The 15,313-nt window shown below is 40.2% G+C and overlaps 2 protein-coding genes across 2 annotated transcripts; both read left to right on the forward strand.

Annotated features, from left to right (window-relative positions):
- Positions 1 to 232: 232 nt before the first annotated feature.
- cldn8 (claudin 8) lies at positions 233 to 1,371 on the forward strand. Its single transcript, XM_034701061.1, has one exon. The coding sequence runs from the start codon at positions 287 to 289 to the stop codon at positions 1,088 to 1,090; it is 804 nt and encodes a 267-aa protein (XP_034556952.1). The 5' UTR covers positions 233 to 286; the 3' UTR covers positions 1,091 to 1,371.
- A 1,705-nt stretch (positions 1,372 to 3,076) lies between these two features.
- LOC117825298 (claudin-8-like) lies at positions 3,077 to 4,153 on the forward strand. The gene has a single exon (XM_034701059.1). It carries the CDS (start codon positions 3,077 to 3,079, stop codon positions 4,151 to 4,153), a length of 1,077 nt encoding a protein of 358 aa, XP_034556950.1.
- The last annotated feature ends 11,160 nt before the right edge of the window (positions 4,154 to 15,313 follow it).

Here is a 15,313-nt window from a genome sequence, read left to right on the forward strand (position 1 = left end):
AAAGTAGCAGCTTGAAGCAGCTCCTGTGGTCGGTGTACAAAGAAAAAAACAAGGCCTGAGGGAGCCTGTACCATAGCAACAGGTCGCAATTCCCACCCCTCCCGTTCTGTTGTCCTGTCCACAGGGAGGAGGAGGAGGTTCAGGTGAACATCCACCTGCTCCTCCTCCTCCTCAACTAGGATGCAAAGCCGCTCCATAGAGGGACTCTCCTGCTTCCTCCTGTAGTCGCACTGTGTCCGAGCCTTACCGTACGTACGAGTCTGGAGGAATAAGAGGGGGGGACAGGATGGCCAACTCAGCTCTGGAGTTAGTTGGTCTTATAGTGACCCTAATCGGGCTCATTGGGACGGCGGCAAGCACTGGGATGCCGATGTGGAGAGTCACAGCTTTCATAGGAGAGAACATCATTGTGTTTGAGACCCGATACGAGGGCTTGTGGATGAACTGCTACCGACAGGCCGACATCAGGATGCAGTGCAAGGTGTATGACTCTCTCCTGGCCCTGCCCCCTGACCTGCAAGCGGCACGAGGTCTCATGTGCTGTGCTCTGGCGCTGGGTGGCCTGGGTCTGCTGATCAGTCTAGTCGGGTTGCAGTGTACGTCATGCATTGTGAACAACGATGAAGCAAAGCGGATTGTTCTCCTCATTGCAGGAGTAATGATCATATGTGCGTGCATCTGCGTCCTTATCCCCGTTTCCTGGACAGGTCACGTCATCATCAGGGACTTCTACAACCCTCTCCTCATCGACGCACAGCGCAGGGAGCTCGGGGAGGCTCTGTACATCGGCTGGGTGGCTGCATTTTTCTTGTTCGTAGGAGGATGCATGTTTCTTTGTTTCAATCTGCAGTCGCTCAAGGATACAGAATCGCAGAGGTATTTGTACTCAAGGGCCTCGGACTACACGGCCTACCCGACCTACCCTCCACAGCCTCCGCAGCCTCTGCAGCCTCAACAGCTGGTGTTCCTTCCACAGCCACAGCCACAGCCACAGCCCCAGTTTCAGCCAGTGCTGTCAAGACAACCCTCCAACAACTACAGCTACAACTCCAGATACCCCTCTGTTCGCAGCGCGGTGGCTTATCTCTGAACACTTACACTGACTGAGGTTATCATGAACATTGGTATGGTCATTATATGCAAGGACACTTCTTTTTTCATATGCAGTACAATTCATGAATCATTTCAAATGTCAAAAATGTATATCAGGTAAGGATTACAAACACATTTCAACTACTGCATTCACTGTGAATACCAGTGTGATCTTATGTATACATTTCTGTTCTATCACTCTTTTTATATGTATAGTGAGGAGTGTCCTCTTTTAGAGCACTATTGATGTCTTGATAGAGACCGATATCATAATTATTACCTTGCCAATAAATGATTTTAAATACTTTGTTTGATGTATAATCAACTTTTTTATGACAGTTTTATATTTGTATATTAGCTGTTTGATGCATCCTTTGTAAATAACAGTTCATAATTCTGCAACCAATGAGATTTAAACTCCCTTATCAAGCAAACATTTTTGTGTTAACACTGAAAATGTTTGTTTTTTTCTTGTGAGGAGATATCTATGCATTTTTAAAACTTCACTCTATTTCTAATACCTTTCCCTTTCATCAAAATAATCGGTGCTTGAGCTGTGTATTGAAATTAACATCACATCAGTCCTTTCAAAAGTTTCACAATTAAACTTATGTGACACAAATAACCTCTCACTGTCACTAGTCAACATAAAACTGTTATCAGATAAAGGATCAACATAGGGAAAACCAAAGCAGGTGGGTTAGTGGCCCTACCCTCAGGACAGTAAATGCTGTAATGGTGACTGACTGAGAGAAATACAAAGGAATATGTTGTGAGATCTCAAAACATAATGTGTGTATTTGTGTATTTAGAAAACAAATGTAAGTCTTTGTTTAAGTTTCAACTTTGAGTCTTTGTTTAAGTTTGCTCTAATGCCCTGGAGCCGAACATATGGCTGAGTAAACATGAGATGGAGGTTTTAAAGGGCCTGTTTGATTAAGTTTCCCTGTCAGTCCACACCCTCACAGCACCTACAGACGACATGACGACATGATCATGTGATCACAATTTGCAATTCACTTTGAATGAGTTACAGAGCGTTCTGGACCAAACATTATCTTACAGGTTTATCAAGTGTGAGTAATAAGGACATTCTCTATTAGTGAAGTAGTTGAACACTTACAGATTTAAGGCACATTTCAATCTCTTTAAACTTGAATTTTAAAATATCCTTGTTTCCCTTTCAGTGATTTTAAATACAAACTGTAAAACATTAAAACAGCAGCAGAGACATTTCGGTTCTTGGTAGATTAGATGTGATTGTTCTCTCAGACAGAAATTCCAAAGGGTGAAGGAAGTGCCAGCAAGTGTGCTGTAGTCTAATCGCTGTTTCATAATGAAAATATTTGATGATGTAATGAAATTTTTGTCTTGCCGGAGGTTACAACATAATGAGTCACATGTTTTTTTTTTAATGCTATGTTTTTAGCAGCCTTTTAGTTAAAATAATACGCAATATTCTCACCTGTGATTAACAAAACAAACTTCTGGTTCTTCTGATAATATTTTGACTGTGAGCTCAGGTCCCTCTCTGTTCAGTCACCTTGAGAATCAGCTCTGCTCTCCTGTGGACAACACAGGTACTGCATGAGCTTACTGCACATTGTATTCTTTTTTGCTTCTGATTTTGTGTCAAACATTATTGTGGAAAATAAAAACACTGGAAGTGATAAAATCTTATAGAAGTTGTGATTTCTCTCTGGTATCTCCTGTTGGTGTTTACAGCTGGAGTAGCTGATGCCACAGATATTCCACTTTAGCCAGAGGAACCGTAAACACAAAATAAGGAGAGGTCATCTTTACCCCCATTGCTCTGGGCCAACCAGGTGGCGTCAAGCTTCTTTCCCATAACAAACCATGATTACTGCATACAAACTCAGTCAGATGAGAAAATCCTGTCTTTCCTGGACACATTTCAGACTATGGTCTTGTTGTCAAAGGGAGCTTAAATATCTTTATTTGGACAACCTTGCAGCACTACACAATGGTTCAAGGTTTCTCAGATATAGCTGCAATGTGCGTCGGCCTGATTGGGCTAATCGGAGCAGCAGCCACTACGGGAATGCCGATGTGGAAGGTGACAGCTTTCATCGGAGAGAACATAATTGTGATGGAAACCCGCTGGGAGGGCTTGTGGATGAACTGCTACCGACAGGCTAATATCAGGATGCAGTGTAAGGTGTACGACTCCCTGCTGTTCCTGCCACCTGAGTTACAGGCAGCCAGGGGTCTGATGTGTTGTTCTGTGGCCCTATCAGGACTGGGGCTTCTCGTTGGACTGGTAGGAATGCGGTGCATGTCCTGTTTTCAGGGGAATGACTGGGCAAAGACCATATTCCTGTTTGTTGCAGGTGGTATGCAGTTCGCAGCCTGCATCAGTGTTTTCATCCCTGTGTCGTGGACAGGCCATGTCATCATCAGAGATTTTTATAACCCTTTGCTCATCGACGCCCAGAGGAGAGAGCTCGGGGAGGCTCTCTACATCGGCTGGGTGACCGGCGCCTTCCTTTTTGCCTCAGCCCTGTTGTTCCTCTGCCGCCGCATGCCTTCAGACAAAGGCTCATTTGATGTGTATCACCCTCACCTGCTCAGTTACAAGACAACACCCAACCAACCAACTCTAATGAGATATCATCCCATCTCCAATGTTTCCAGCCTCCAATCCACTGCATACCAGCCTTCTCCACCAAACAACGGCTCTGTCGGGCAACAATTTGCGATGCCACTGCAAAACTTCCCTCAAGTTATGACCAATGATGGAGCACTAATCAACCATCCTGTTATGTACAATCCAGGTCTGCCTGAAAGTGCATCATTGTTATATCAAGCTAGCATGGCTCAACGTTCCTCACTGCGGAGCTCTGACCATGTTGGGAGTTTGTATACTCCAGGAAACTCCTTATACATCAGCCAAAACACGACTCCTTATTCACTCAATCCCTCAGCGTCCTACCAGTCCAGTTTTTACCCGGTGCCACACACTCCTGTTTTCATAGGATACAAATCATCAAGAGCTCATCCAGACCCTCACAGTGGGAGCCGTCCTGGTGTGTACATTTAAAAAATGTTGATGAAACTTTACTGACAATATGCCCTTTTTTTTATAGTCTTTTTTTTATTCAAAGTGCTGCACATTTAAGGTAAAACGAAGATAAATGATGTTTTCTCTGCTCATATTTAGAATAACTCTGATGCCAGGACTAAATAGCATTTCAGCTTTTTTTTTATTACATCACTACTGTTGTTTTAAATGCAGTTTAAGGTTCCATAAAATGAAGCCCTGTGCAGGCTTACTTTTCCAATTAAGAGAGATTTAAAAGAAATGTTCTGTTTTGAACAGCACGGCCTTAAGTTTTCTTTGTGAGCATCTGTTCACTCTGGTTTTCTTTTGTTGCGGTTATCATTGTTGCTGTCTGTGTGTATTTTTTGTCTTTGAGACCATGAACAATGAGAAATATAATGTTAAAGTAATCAGATTTATGACGTTGGGCATGTATTTCAGTTTGTTTGAGAAATGTTCTTTAAAAAGAGAATTACTCACTAGATTGATCCAGTTCAAAATTCTAAATAGAGTTTACTGGACGCCATCCAGGCTGCAGAGTGGGTCTAGTTGACACCCCAGTGTGCTGGAGGTGTCTTGATAAAGATGGTATTCTAGTGCATATGCTCTGGAGCTGCTCCAGGGTTCAGGAGGTTTGGTCAGGGATACACACCACAGTAGAAAAAATTACTGGTCAGGATATCCCCTTCACTCCCAGCCTGTTTGTTTTGGGTGACCCCTTCACTCTAGGTAACCTGGCTCCACCACTGTCCTCATGTTAGGCAGAAAAACACTGGTTAAAGAACGGAAGACCTCCTCAGCACCACTTTTATCTTCGCGATACACTTCTCTTTGTCAGCTTGCTGCCCTAGAAAGATTATCATACAGGCTTCTAGATAAGGTGGAGGAGTATGACTTGAAGTGGGGACATTATCACTATTTTTTATTGTCTGACTGAAGAAGATGTTTCCAAGTCAGAAAAGAGGAAAATGATTTCAGTTTAACTACAATAATGATGTAAGCAATTGTGGGAATACTGTGTTAGACATCAACAAGAAACACTGTCAAATTTTAAGCTGTCTGTGCATCTGATTTTGTGTGTGTGTGTATTGGTTGTTATTATTTTTTATCATTTTTATATATGTATGTATGTAATTGTATTGTGTTTATTTTAGTTTCTATGTGGTCCTTGCCATTCAGCATGCCACTGTTTATGTTTGTTCACTGTGAAACTAACAATAAAAACTATTAGTCAGAAAAAAAGAAATGTTCATTAAAAAAAAAATTGTAAAAAATGTTAAAGCTGCTGTGAGGAACTTTTGTTTTGTATCGATTCTGGCGCCCCCTTGTGGACAAAGTGATACCTCTTATCTCTTGTCCTATACATATAAAAGTAGTGTTTTCAACAAAAACCTCATCCTGTTGTCTTTTAACATTCAACTTTATCAGGGAATGAGATTATTTTCCATGAAAACAGTCAAGTAAAGGCTTTTTCTGAAGCGAGATGTCCATTATCTGGTCTGACACCTACCCCCTTAGGGCGGTTTCAGGCATTACAAATGACAACAGAGAAGGTGTTAGTGTTGCTGCTGATGGTCTTGTTTGCTATTGAAGGTCATAAAGAGGCATCGTTATCATTTTCAGTCTGTTTCTCAGACAGTTCAAAACTCCTTACAGGACCTTTAAGTGAAAATACAGTTGCATTATAAAGGATGCAACTTTTGACCCTGCAGACTTGGCTGTGTGTGCCAGGTTTTATATTTCACAAGTGGCACCATTATGCTCAAGACATGCTTCTTTGTTTAACCTATTATGGACCTTCTAACATGTTAAGAATGTCTCCCTGTCTCTCTGTATGGGCTCTCACTGAGACATGCAGTAGATAAAACCATATAAGTGTTTTTTGTTGTTGCGGCTAAAAACATCCATCTGCTGGCTTTTCAAATGACCTGACACTGATAAAAACAAGTCAGCCTGAACATGTCCAAGACAGTGTTATATCTTCACCACTAGGTGATGCCAAAGAACAGGATGAGCGTCGTTAAATGTGGACCGACACTGCTATCTCTCCCTCTCAGACTGCAGGTGGCAGGAGAACTCTCTTTCTCTCTCCTCTCTCTTTCTCTCTTTCTCTCTCTCCTCTCTCTCTCTCTCTCTCTCTCTCTCTCTCTCCCTCCCTCTCCCTCTCCCTCTCTCGCTCGGTGCATTTTAAGATGAAGCTTTAATTGAAAAGAAATCAAATCAAGGGAACAAATTGAAAAAAATATAAAATCTGGTAAAAGTACAAGCTATTATTGACATGGCTGAGTGAGTGCATTTTATCACATTACGTTTTCATTCCAAGAGTCAACAGACTGTGACCTATTGATTAAAATCCCATAGGTTTCATCAGTTTGGATTGCTGATGTAAAAACATGCTTTTTATATTCTATAGGCTTCATTTACAGTGTGCACAGTTTTCACCTTCCTATTTACTAGAATATTTCAGCTCTACACTTTTGATAAAGTATATTCTCCCAAGAAATGCAAATCATGTTTATTCTTGCTATAAAGAAATGATTCATAATAACTATCTGTCTAACTTTATTCATTTCTCATGGGAAAAAAAATAATAGTGAGATTACACAAATCCCAAAGCACTCATCAAACCCCCATGATGTTTCTCCTCTACTTGTGAGGAGTGGTTTGGACCGAAACCACCAGCTGCTGATGAAAAGTGCAACTGAGAAACCAAATGAACTTTTCAACTCTCATCCCATCCGCCCTGGTTTAAGGAGAAAACGTAAGGTGGGTTAAGGTAATGTGAACACGGACCATCAGACTGTGTCAGATTAACAGTTTGAGGTAGTTAATCTTCAAGGGAGCGTCACAGACCAGTTTGAAGATTAGATTTGCATTTCCATCAGGACTGGAGCAAAGATTTAATCATTCCTCGGTGTACCAAAGCAAAGACGTTGTCGAGGTCGAATGTTGCCAGATTTGAAGTTAATCTTCAGGACGTATCCATGTTTGCGGATTAGAGGCTTGGCTGTGCCCTCAATTGAGCGCCTGCACGGGAGAGACTTTCAGCTGTGTCCACTCAGCCCAAGACAGCTAGAGTGGGACCGGAAGTGAAGCAAACAGGCTTTCAAAATAAAAGCTTTCAAATACTGGGTTCATCAGGTATCATTGGATTGGAATCAGTCTTCAAACACTCAAACAGATATTCTCAGTACATTTTTATTGCACAGTATACATGATAAGTCTTAGCATAGACAATATTGTTTAGTCATACATGAAAATTAGCTGTATGTTTGTATTGTATGTATGTAATCGAATAATTAAAGGGTTCATTTCAGTTAAGACAAGATCAGTTGTGATTCTGTGTCCGGCGGGACAGTAAGACTGCAAGTTACAGACTTCAGAGCAGTGAAGGGGGCTGATTATTTATAATAATCACTCCTATTTTAAATAAATAATGAGACCCAACACTATTTACAATGTACATTAAGTTACATAAGTACACATACAGAGAGAGAGAAGACCATACATAACTGGTTGCATATAAATTGTAAATGTTTGAAGTGTTGCTGTGTGTTTTTGTTGATTGTTACTGTTCTGGTTTTTGTTTTTAACTCTGTAAAGCACTTTGAATTGCTCTCTGTATGAATGGTGCATTATAAATAAACTTGCCTTGCCTTGCCTATGTGTATATCAGAATCAGCTTTATTCGCCAAGTATGCTTGAACACACAAGGAATTTGACTTCAGTAAACTGTGCTCTCTTTGTACAAGGCAGAATAGGAATAAGAATAAGAACTACAATAAAAAAAATTATAAAAAAAATAATAACAATAACCTTAGCTATAAATACAAAGAAACAACAAATAGGCTTGACTAATATGTACAGGCTAAAATAATATGATAAAGTGCAGTGGTGAGTTGCAGAGGTTTTATATAGGCTACTTCTATCAAGAACATATGATATGTAATGGTCCGCAGCAGCATTGCAATTTAAACCATTGTATGATTTATTTGTTTTAAATAAAATATGATAACTTGACTAATTTCTCTATTTTTTGTTGCAAAGATGAGAATTTCATCTTTTATTTTGAAAGTTTTGACCAGAAATGCTCTCTCCATTCATTGGAGCTTGATAGAAGGAGCACAGTGAACGGTCCTCCTCCTCCTCAGTCTCATCCTACAATTCAAGAGTACCAGAAAAAAAAAAGAAAAAAAAAACATAAGAGGGATGTCTGCACTGTGAATCTGAGAAGCAAAAAACCTTACTGGCACACAGAGGATTTTAGAATGGGGGAACCGGAGTTTTTTTGATCACTGACAGCTGCAAGTGGAGTCTTTTTGTTGTTTTTTTCTCATCACAATGTGTGAGGGATGGATGTGGGTCGGAACCCAGTTTATTTTCGTTATGGATACAAGGACTGGCAAGTTATCAGCATGAATTACCGAGGGCAGAAAAACTGATATCGATGTTAAATTCGACTCTGGAGGGAGGACCATGGCGAAAAGGAAGGGGCTGTTATTTTCCCTGCTGTACTTTATAGCAGAGTTTTGGCTTACTTCACAGCAAGTCTTAAGAATTGGTAAGCGGCAGCACTTCTTCTATGTTCTTCTTCTTCACTACGATGCAGAATTTCAGCTTTTGCAATATTCAATAATATGATTACAACACCCTGGTTGAAGTCCGTTTTTCCTTTGGGATTAAAAAAACAGACTACCTTTCAGTTTTCTCTGTAATGAGAAAAGAGAAAGTGAGCGTTTGTGGCGTGATCGTGAATGAATAATATTTGTAATCTCTTGCAGTGCATCTGGAGCATGAACTGTTGCATGTAAACATTGTATTTAATTATGTTCATGCGGGATAATGAATGCAGAGATCATACATGCAGATGTCATGCAGGAGAGAGAAAATCCACCTAAAGCAGTCGTGCTTGGACACAGTGTGTACTTTAATGGAAGCAGCAGAACATTTAACTCCATGCAGCATCCATTTAAATTCAGAATAAGGAGCCACTGTCTGTATCGTGGCTTTGTTATTGTTTTGAGCAGATATTTAATGTCACTTAATTTGAAATGATGTCTTAAAGAAACTTTCCATGTCTGCAGTTTCCTTCTAAGTCTCATGACTGGATTCTTGTCTTCATGGAGGGAGGAACTGAGGACAGAGTGCTCGGCCGTCCACATGAAACAGCTCTATTGGTTTTCATCAAAATCATGTTAATCCACTTTGGTTGGCTGATGCCAGAGTCTCTATCTCTGCTCCTCCATGTTGACAGTGCAGGGCAGAGGCAGATGAGCGATTAGGTTAGCCCACTGCTGCGTCTTATTGCATGCCCGTTTAGGAGGATGATGTCTTTGTGTGCAATAGATTTGATCAAACTATGTTTCACGTAGTTGCTCTTGTACCTAACACTGTCTCAAGCAATTAAGTCTTGGTACATATCTCTGTTGATGACCTGTTACATCTGTGAATGAGGATCTGAGCCCAAAGTTTTCTGTTAAGCCTTTGAGAGTAGACAAGAGCTGTGCTTTCAACTTTAATCTGCACTTGTAATTAGACAAACAGAGCTCCAGCTATCCCCCCTTTGATTTCTGATGTAACTTTTGTAACAATGAGACAGTGTTTGGTAGCAAATTAAAGCTGTCTGCTTCTCTCCCATTTGTTATCCACTCTATCCTCTCATGAGTAAGAAGATTGCATCACAAAAATGCCTTTTTCAATTTAGGCCTCAGGACTCTCTGCTCCACGCAATGCCCAGGGCGACTCTGTTTTTTCCCTCTTAACTTCATCTACTTCTAAAGACTTCCACAATCAAGCTGTGGTGTTGCCTAACTTTATAGACTAATAGGCCAGCGCCGCCTACCCGTCCTGACAGTCCTGATCTGTGCTCTATATTGTTAATCTCTCTAAATCATCTATCACTCTCTGAGGCCACCTAATCTTTGTCATTCTCTCCATGACCCGCACACATCCTAATCTCTCCCATATGGTGTGTAGCTTGGTTAAATTAACATTTCTCTGTCTTGGCAAGTGTTGGCATCAGATTGTGACTGGCTTCTCCTCTTTTCAGTGGGTTGGTAATAATGGTAAATCTTCTCCCCTGAGCCCTTAAACAACTAATACTAATCTTCTTTATGCAGAAAGTCTCTTCCCCAAATATGGTACTTAGGCAGCAACCAAATCTCCTCACTTGGGAGAGAGCAGAAGCAGCAGCTTTTGCTGTTTGTTTAAGTCCTGTTTCCTGTTGCCTGCATGCTTGATGTATTCATATCTGAGTTCTTCCTACATTACTCAACTCATACTATGTGAAAGGTGAAATCAGGTGTCATAGCTTCCATTGGTCAAAGAGATTTCCCCTGTTGTAATCATCCCATTATATAACACTCATATGGCGCAGTTCTACAGATTAGGTGGATTTGATACACCCTGACATCCGGATTTTCAGTCTGAATGTTTTGGTGGTGGGTCACAAGCAGCTCTGCTAGAAACAGAGAAACCTCAGTCCTCCACATCAAACGAAGATAGTAGACTGGTTAGGACCTCCTCATTCATTCACACTCTGGCATCGGCCCAGGTTGGAGTGGAGCTGGTGGTGTTGTTGAGGTGGGGGTGGGGGGGGTCTCACTGGGAACTGGCCCAGGATGGAGAGTGGGGAGAAAGCAAAACACTACGTCATTGTGTTCCTCGGCCTTAAAAGACTTCCCTTCATGTGATAATGGCACAGAGCCCCCCGAAATCACAGATTACAACCAGGACCCACAGATCACTTCCTCAATGTTTACCTCTTACTTTGGGTTTCTGGATTCTAAAAGGTCGGACCAGCTGCCTAGACCTGATCTCTGTTGCTCTTCTTGCTCTCAGCACTGAAGTGAGGAACAGAAGTCTATAAAAAGAATAGCCTTAGGGTTTATCGGCATACGCCTGCAGCATGAGCACAATCTTTTGTTTTTGTGACCTCCTAGCATGCATCACCCCACAGCATTGTCTGGCCTATTAAAGGCGAGATGGAAGCTCAGTGATCCTGAAAATGATATTTGAGAGTAATTATTATGAGCTTTAGCATTCACTTTCTTTATGCATTTCATTTATAATGAAGCTCTAATGAAATGAGTGAACTCTGATGTGTTCAAATAACACAGATGATACTTTCTTTCAAAGGAAAGTGGGATTTAATTCACAATATCCCATTGATTATTCATTTACTTCATTTTGAGAACAAAATACAGATGATTGCATTCTACGGTGTTTACACAGCACACTCAAGTCTCCCATAAGACCAGCCAGATTAGTGATTACTTTTATATTTCGCCTCCACATTCAAACTTATAATTAATAAGATGTTAAACTATCTCAGACAGCTCTAACTTTTTGGTCTATTTGTTCATGTGCTTACTGAATGGATGCACAGATCCACATGTCATCAACTAACACAAAGTCTGAGATTCCTATTCCCCTTTTTATCTTCATCTGAATCAAAAACAAATCCAGTAACAGACGTTGTTTGTCCTGTGAAATGTAGATGAATTTAAAGATGCACTGAGCCAATCCCATGACCCATTTTTCAGTTACACCCACAACACGACCAGCCAGACAGACAGGACTGCTAAAGGCTCGTGTTCGGTCAGGATTGTTTACAGGAGAGAGCGTTATGTCTCAAATTATGTCTCACATAGGAACAACTGCCTCCTGAAAGATTTCAGTTCATTTCATATTAAGTCTGATCTTAAGGGAGATGTGATATGTTAAGATTTGCATGAGCTCAATGCAAGAGTGGAGGCCTGAGCCAGAATTGAGTGAGGAGATTAAGGTTCAGATCTTGTGTCTGAAGATGTGGGCCATATGTCTCTGTTTGTTTGTCAATCGGAGACAAGGTCTCTTTTTTTTTCTTTTTTTTTTGGGGATTTGATTAAATTCTCTTTATCTCTCTACAGCAATCTGTTTAAAACGCTTCAACAAAACAAGAAAAATCTGCTCCCGCAGGCTCATAACAAGTATGACAAGTGTGACTAAATGGCCCACCTGTGTGCACACTGCACATTCATTTATTGTGCACAGGTGAAGCCATTCACTTGACAAAGCTTACAATCCAGTAGAACATAAAAAGCCAGAAACGTTGTTCACATCAGTTTACAATGACAGCTATGTGTCTCACTCAAAGACGTCCTCATGAACTCTTTCTGCACCATCGATGAGGAAGAGCACGTTTTTTATTCTGAGACTGAGTGAATACTTTCAAAAACAGCTTTCTCTGGTTGCTTTCCTTACCAAATTCAAGAGACGTATTGTGCTGAAATCAAAGTTTGTTGATTCTGAGGAGTCTTAAGACAGTAACAAGCTTTGAAAGGCTCAGGAATTATTTAATGTGGCTCTAGATAGGGCTGTACGATAAATCGATTAATTCGCATTTTTGGTTTCAGGGAACTTAAAAAAAAGAAAATCTAGATTTTCTCTGTAACCTACTCTGCTGTATATATATATATATATATATATATTTAACAAAAAAGAACGTTGAAACTGAAGATAAAAGCGACACACCTTGTGTCCTGTACCTCTGCTTACATGTGATGCAGTTTACTTTATTTGTATAAATCTTCAAGGAAATAGGAGACACTTTTTATTTATCTGCAAAAATGTGAAGTTTGATGAAAGATATATTTGCACTACATCTATCCCAATGGGGAAATTGATCTTTATTCAGTGATAGCATAAATAATCTAGTTTTCAAAGAGGTTAGTTCTAGAAAAGACACATTTTTTTCCAGGAGGAGGAACTTTAATTTGTACTTTTTTGAAGTAGTTTTGGTTCATGGTGCTTAATGTCACAGTCAAAGAAATGATTATTTTCATGAGATGGAAAATTCTGTCTCTTTATGTTGTACTGCTTTGTTTCAAGCTAGACATCTAGTTGAAAGTTATACTGCTTTTATTACTATTTTCAGGAGAAAAACTCAAAATCACTTAAACTTGGGGATTTTATTCCTAGGCCATATCGCCCAGCCCTAGCTCTAGACTCATATCCCAAAGTTGTTAAAGCCAGGTGTAGACACAAACAAATCATTTCCTGTTGATATTCAAACTGTGTTTTGTGCTTTCTTTTAATTGAAATACATGAAAAGATAAGACTATGATTTCCTGCCCCACTTCAAACCTCACAGATTCAATTTTCTGCAAATATTCAACCACTTTTTCCAGAAATGAAATTAAAAACCTGAGTATGATTGCTGCTTCACTCCAGATGTGTGAGCGGGTGATGGTGATCATGGGGATGATAATGACTGAGCTCTGCTGCCAGATAACCAAGCTAACAGATGCATCATTCCTCTCCTGACACCGCGTACAACTACTTACATTATATTAAATATGTGTTTTGTCTTGTGATGAAGAGAATGAACATTTCACACCGGTGTTCAGTTGATGTCCTCTGAATGCTTGGACCAGAACTCTTACTGTTTAACATCAGACAAACTGCCATCATGCTGAATCCCCATGTTGCTCTGAATCAAGAAACTCATTTCACTTTAAACAGAAGTTGGAGATCTTATCTCAGGTGGAAATGAGAAGAGATTAATCTGTTTTCTTCCTGTGGGAAGTGCATTGCCACCAAGCGTCAGAGAGGAAATGAATAAGTGAGCAGAGCAATAAAACAGATATATTTGTCTTCTGCTGACAACAAAACTTTCTGTGTAAATAGTTTATACACCTCATTTGGAATATAAAACCTTTAAACCAGGACCTGTATTTGTACAGAGAGGCCCCTCAGAGGAGTCTGACAGCTGCTTCTTAGTCTGCTTTTATTGATGACTGGAGCATAAAGGCTTTTTGTAGGATAGTTAATGAGGTTACAGTCATTTCATGCTGGTGGAGAGTAAATGAAATGGACTAGACTGTAGTGGCATATCAAATATTAAAAGGATGCTGAATTTTAATGCTAACTTTATATCATTTAAGGGAGACGTAAAAGACGGTCTTCGCTAGTGTTTTATCTCTTATTCAATGGTTTTTTTCATTTGCATCACTTTCCATGTCAATTCACTCTGCAAATGCATGCAGCATATTTTTTGGCAGCATTTTGAGCTCTTGCATCAGTACGGATTCAGATTATTATGCACATGATTAGAGGTCATCTATGAAAATATAAACAGAGAAATGCAAAAGCAGCTGCTATTTTTTTGCTTTTCACACAAACATGAGGATGTATTTCCACAGTGAGAGGAAAGCGAAGTCCCTGATTGAAATGATGCAGATTATTGTGTTGTTTTATTCTAAATGGTGTCTGTGACATTTGCTGCAGCCTCTGCACAAACATCATGACCGCCTGGACAAATCTCAAGTTTATTTCCATGTTTGTATAGAAACAACTGAAAGGGAAAAGGTGACATGAATAAGTAGGGGAAGGTTAGTATTGTATTTTGGCCGGAGAATTAAACTCAAGCGGGCAGAATTAAGAACTTCAACAGGCCCTAGCAGCTGCTCACTGAGGCTTGGTGACCATAATTAGGATTGGCACTTTCAAGCATGCTTTTAGTGACTAGGGAGTCCAGACAAGGCTCTCTCAGTTTGGGGTTTGAGGCTAAGCTACAGCAAAGAAAAAGGTCATTCACAATCAAGGTCTCAAGGGGAGCTTTTTAAAGGCCCTTTCTCCTTCCAAATCAATCACAATTTCACAGGCGATTCTTCAAAGAGTGTTACAGAGAGCTGTGACCTACTGCCATCTGTAGCCTCTGTGCTGAAGTGAGGTCATTTGCAAACTGTTGCAGAATAGAAATGGCATACTTGGTTTGTGTTCAGGGTTAATGTAACTATTGATCAACATTTTCTTTAAATGGCAGAGCTTTTAAAGTACCTTCCATTAGCCTTTGTTTTCTTTTAGGAACAAATGTGAGTATATGGCAAACTTAAAAACAGATTATCATCACACACTTGTTATAAGTGTCCAGAGCCTGTTCCTGCATTAATGTCAATGCAGCGTGAACAAACACTGTATCCTGAATATATAATTACTGATGCCCTATCACTGAAGGTCCACATGTTATAATGATTTACATTTGAAAGGTTAGAGTGAAATTGTCATGCAGGAGCATTTTCAGCAGGGAAAAGGACACCGAGTCTCACACGAGTCTATCCTCACTGTGTGCAGGTGGTGACAATCCAGTGTATATCTGGCCCTTAATCCTCATGTTTA

Source organism: Notolabrus celidotus, chromosome 14 (genome assembly GCF_009762535.1).
Source record: "Notolabrus celidotus isolate fNotCel1 chromosome 14, fNotCel1.pri, whole genome shotgun sequence".
Classification (NCBI taxonomy): Eukaryota; Metazoa; Chordata; class Actinopteri; order Labriformes; family Labridae; genus Notolabrus; species Notolabrus celidotus.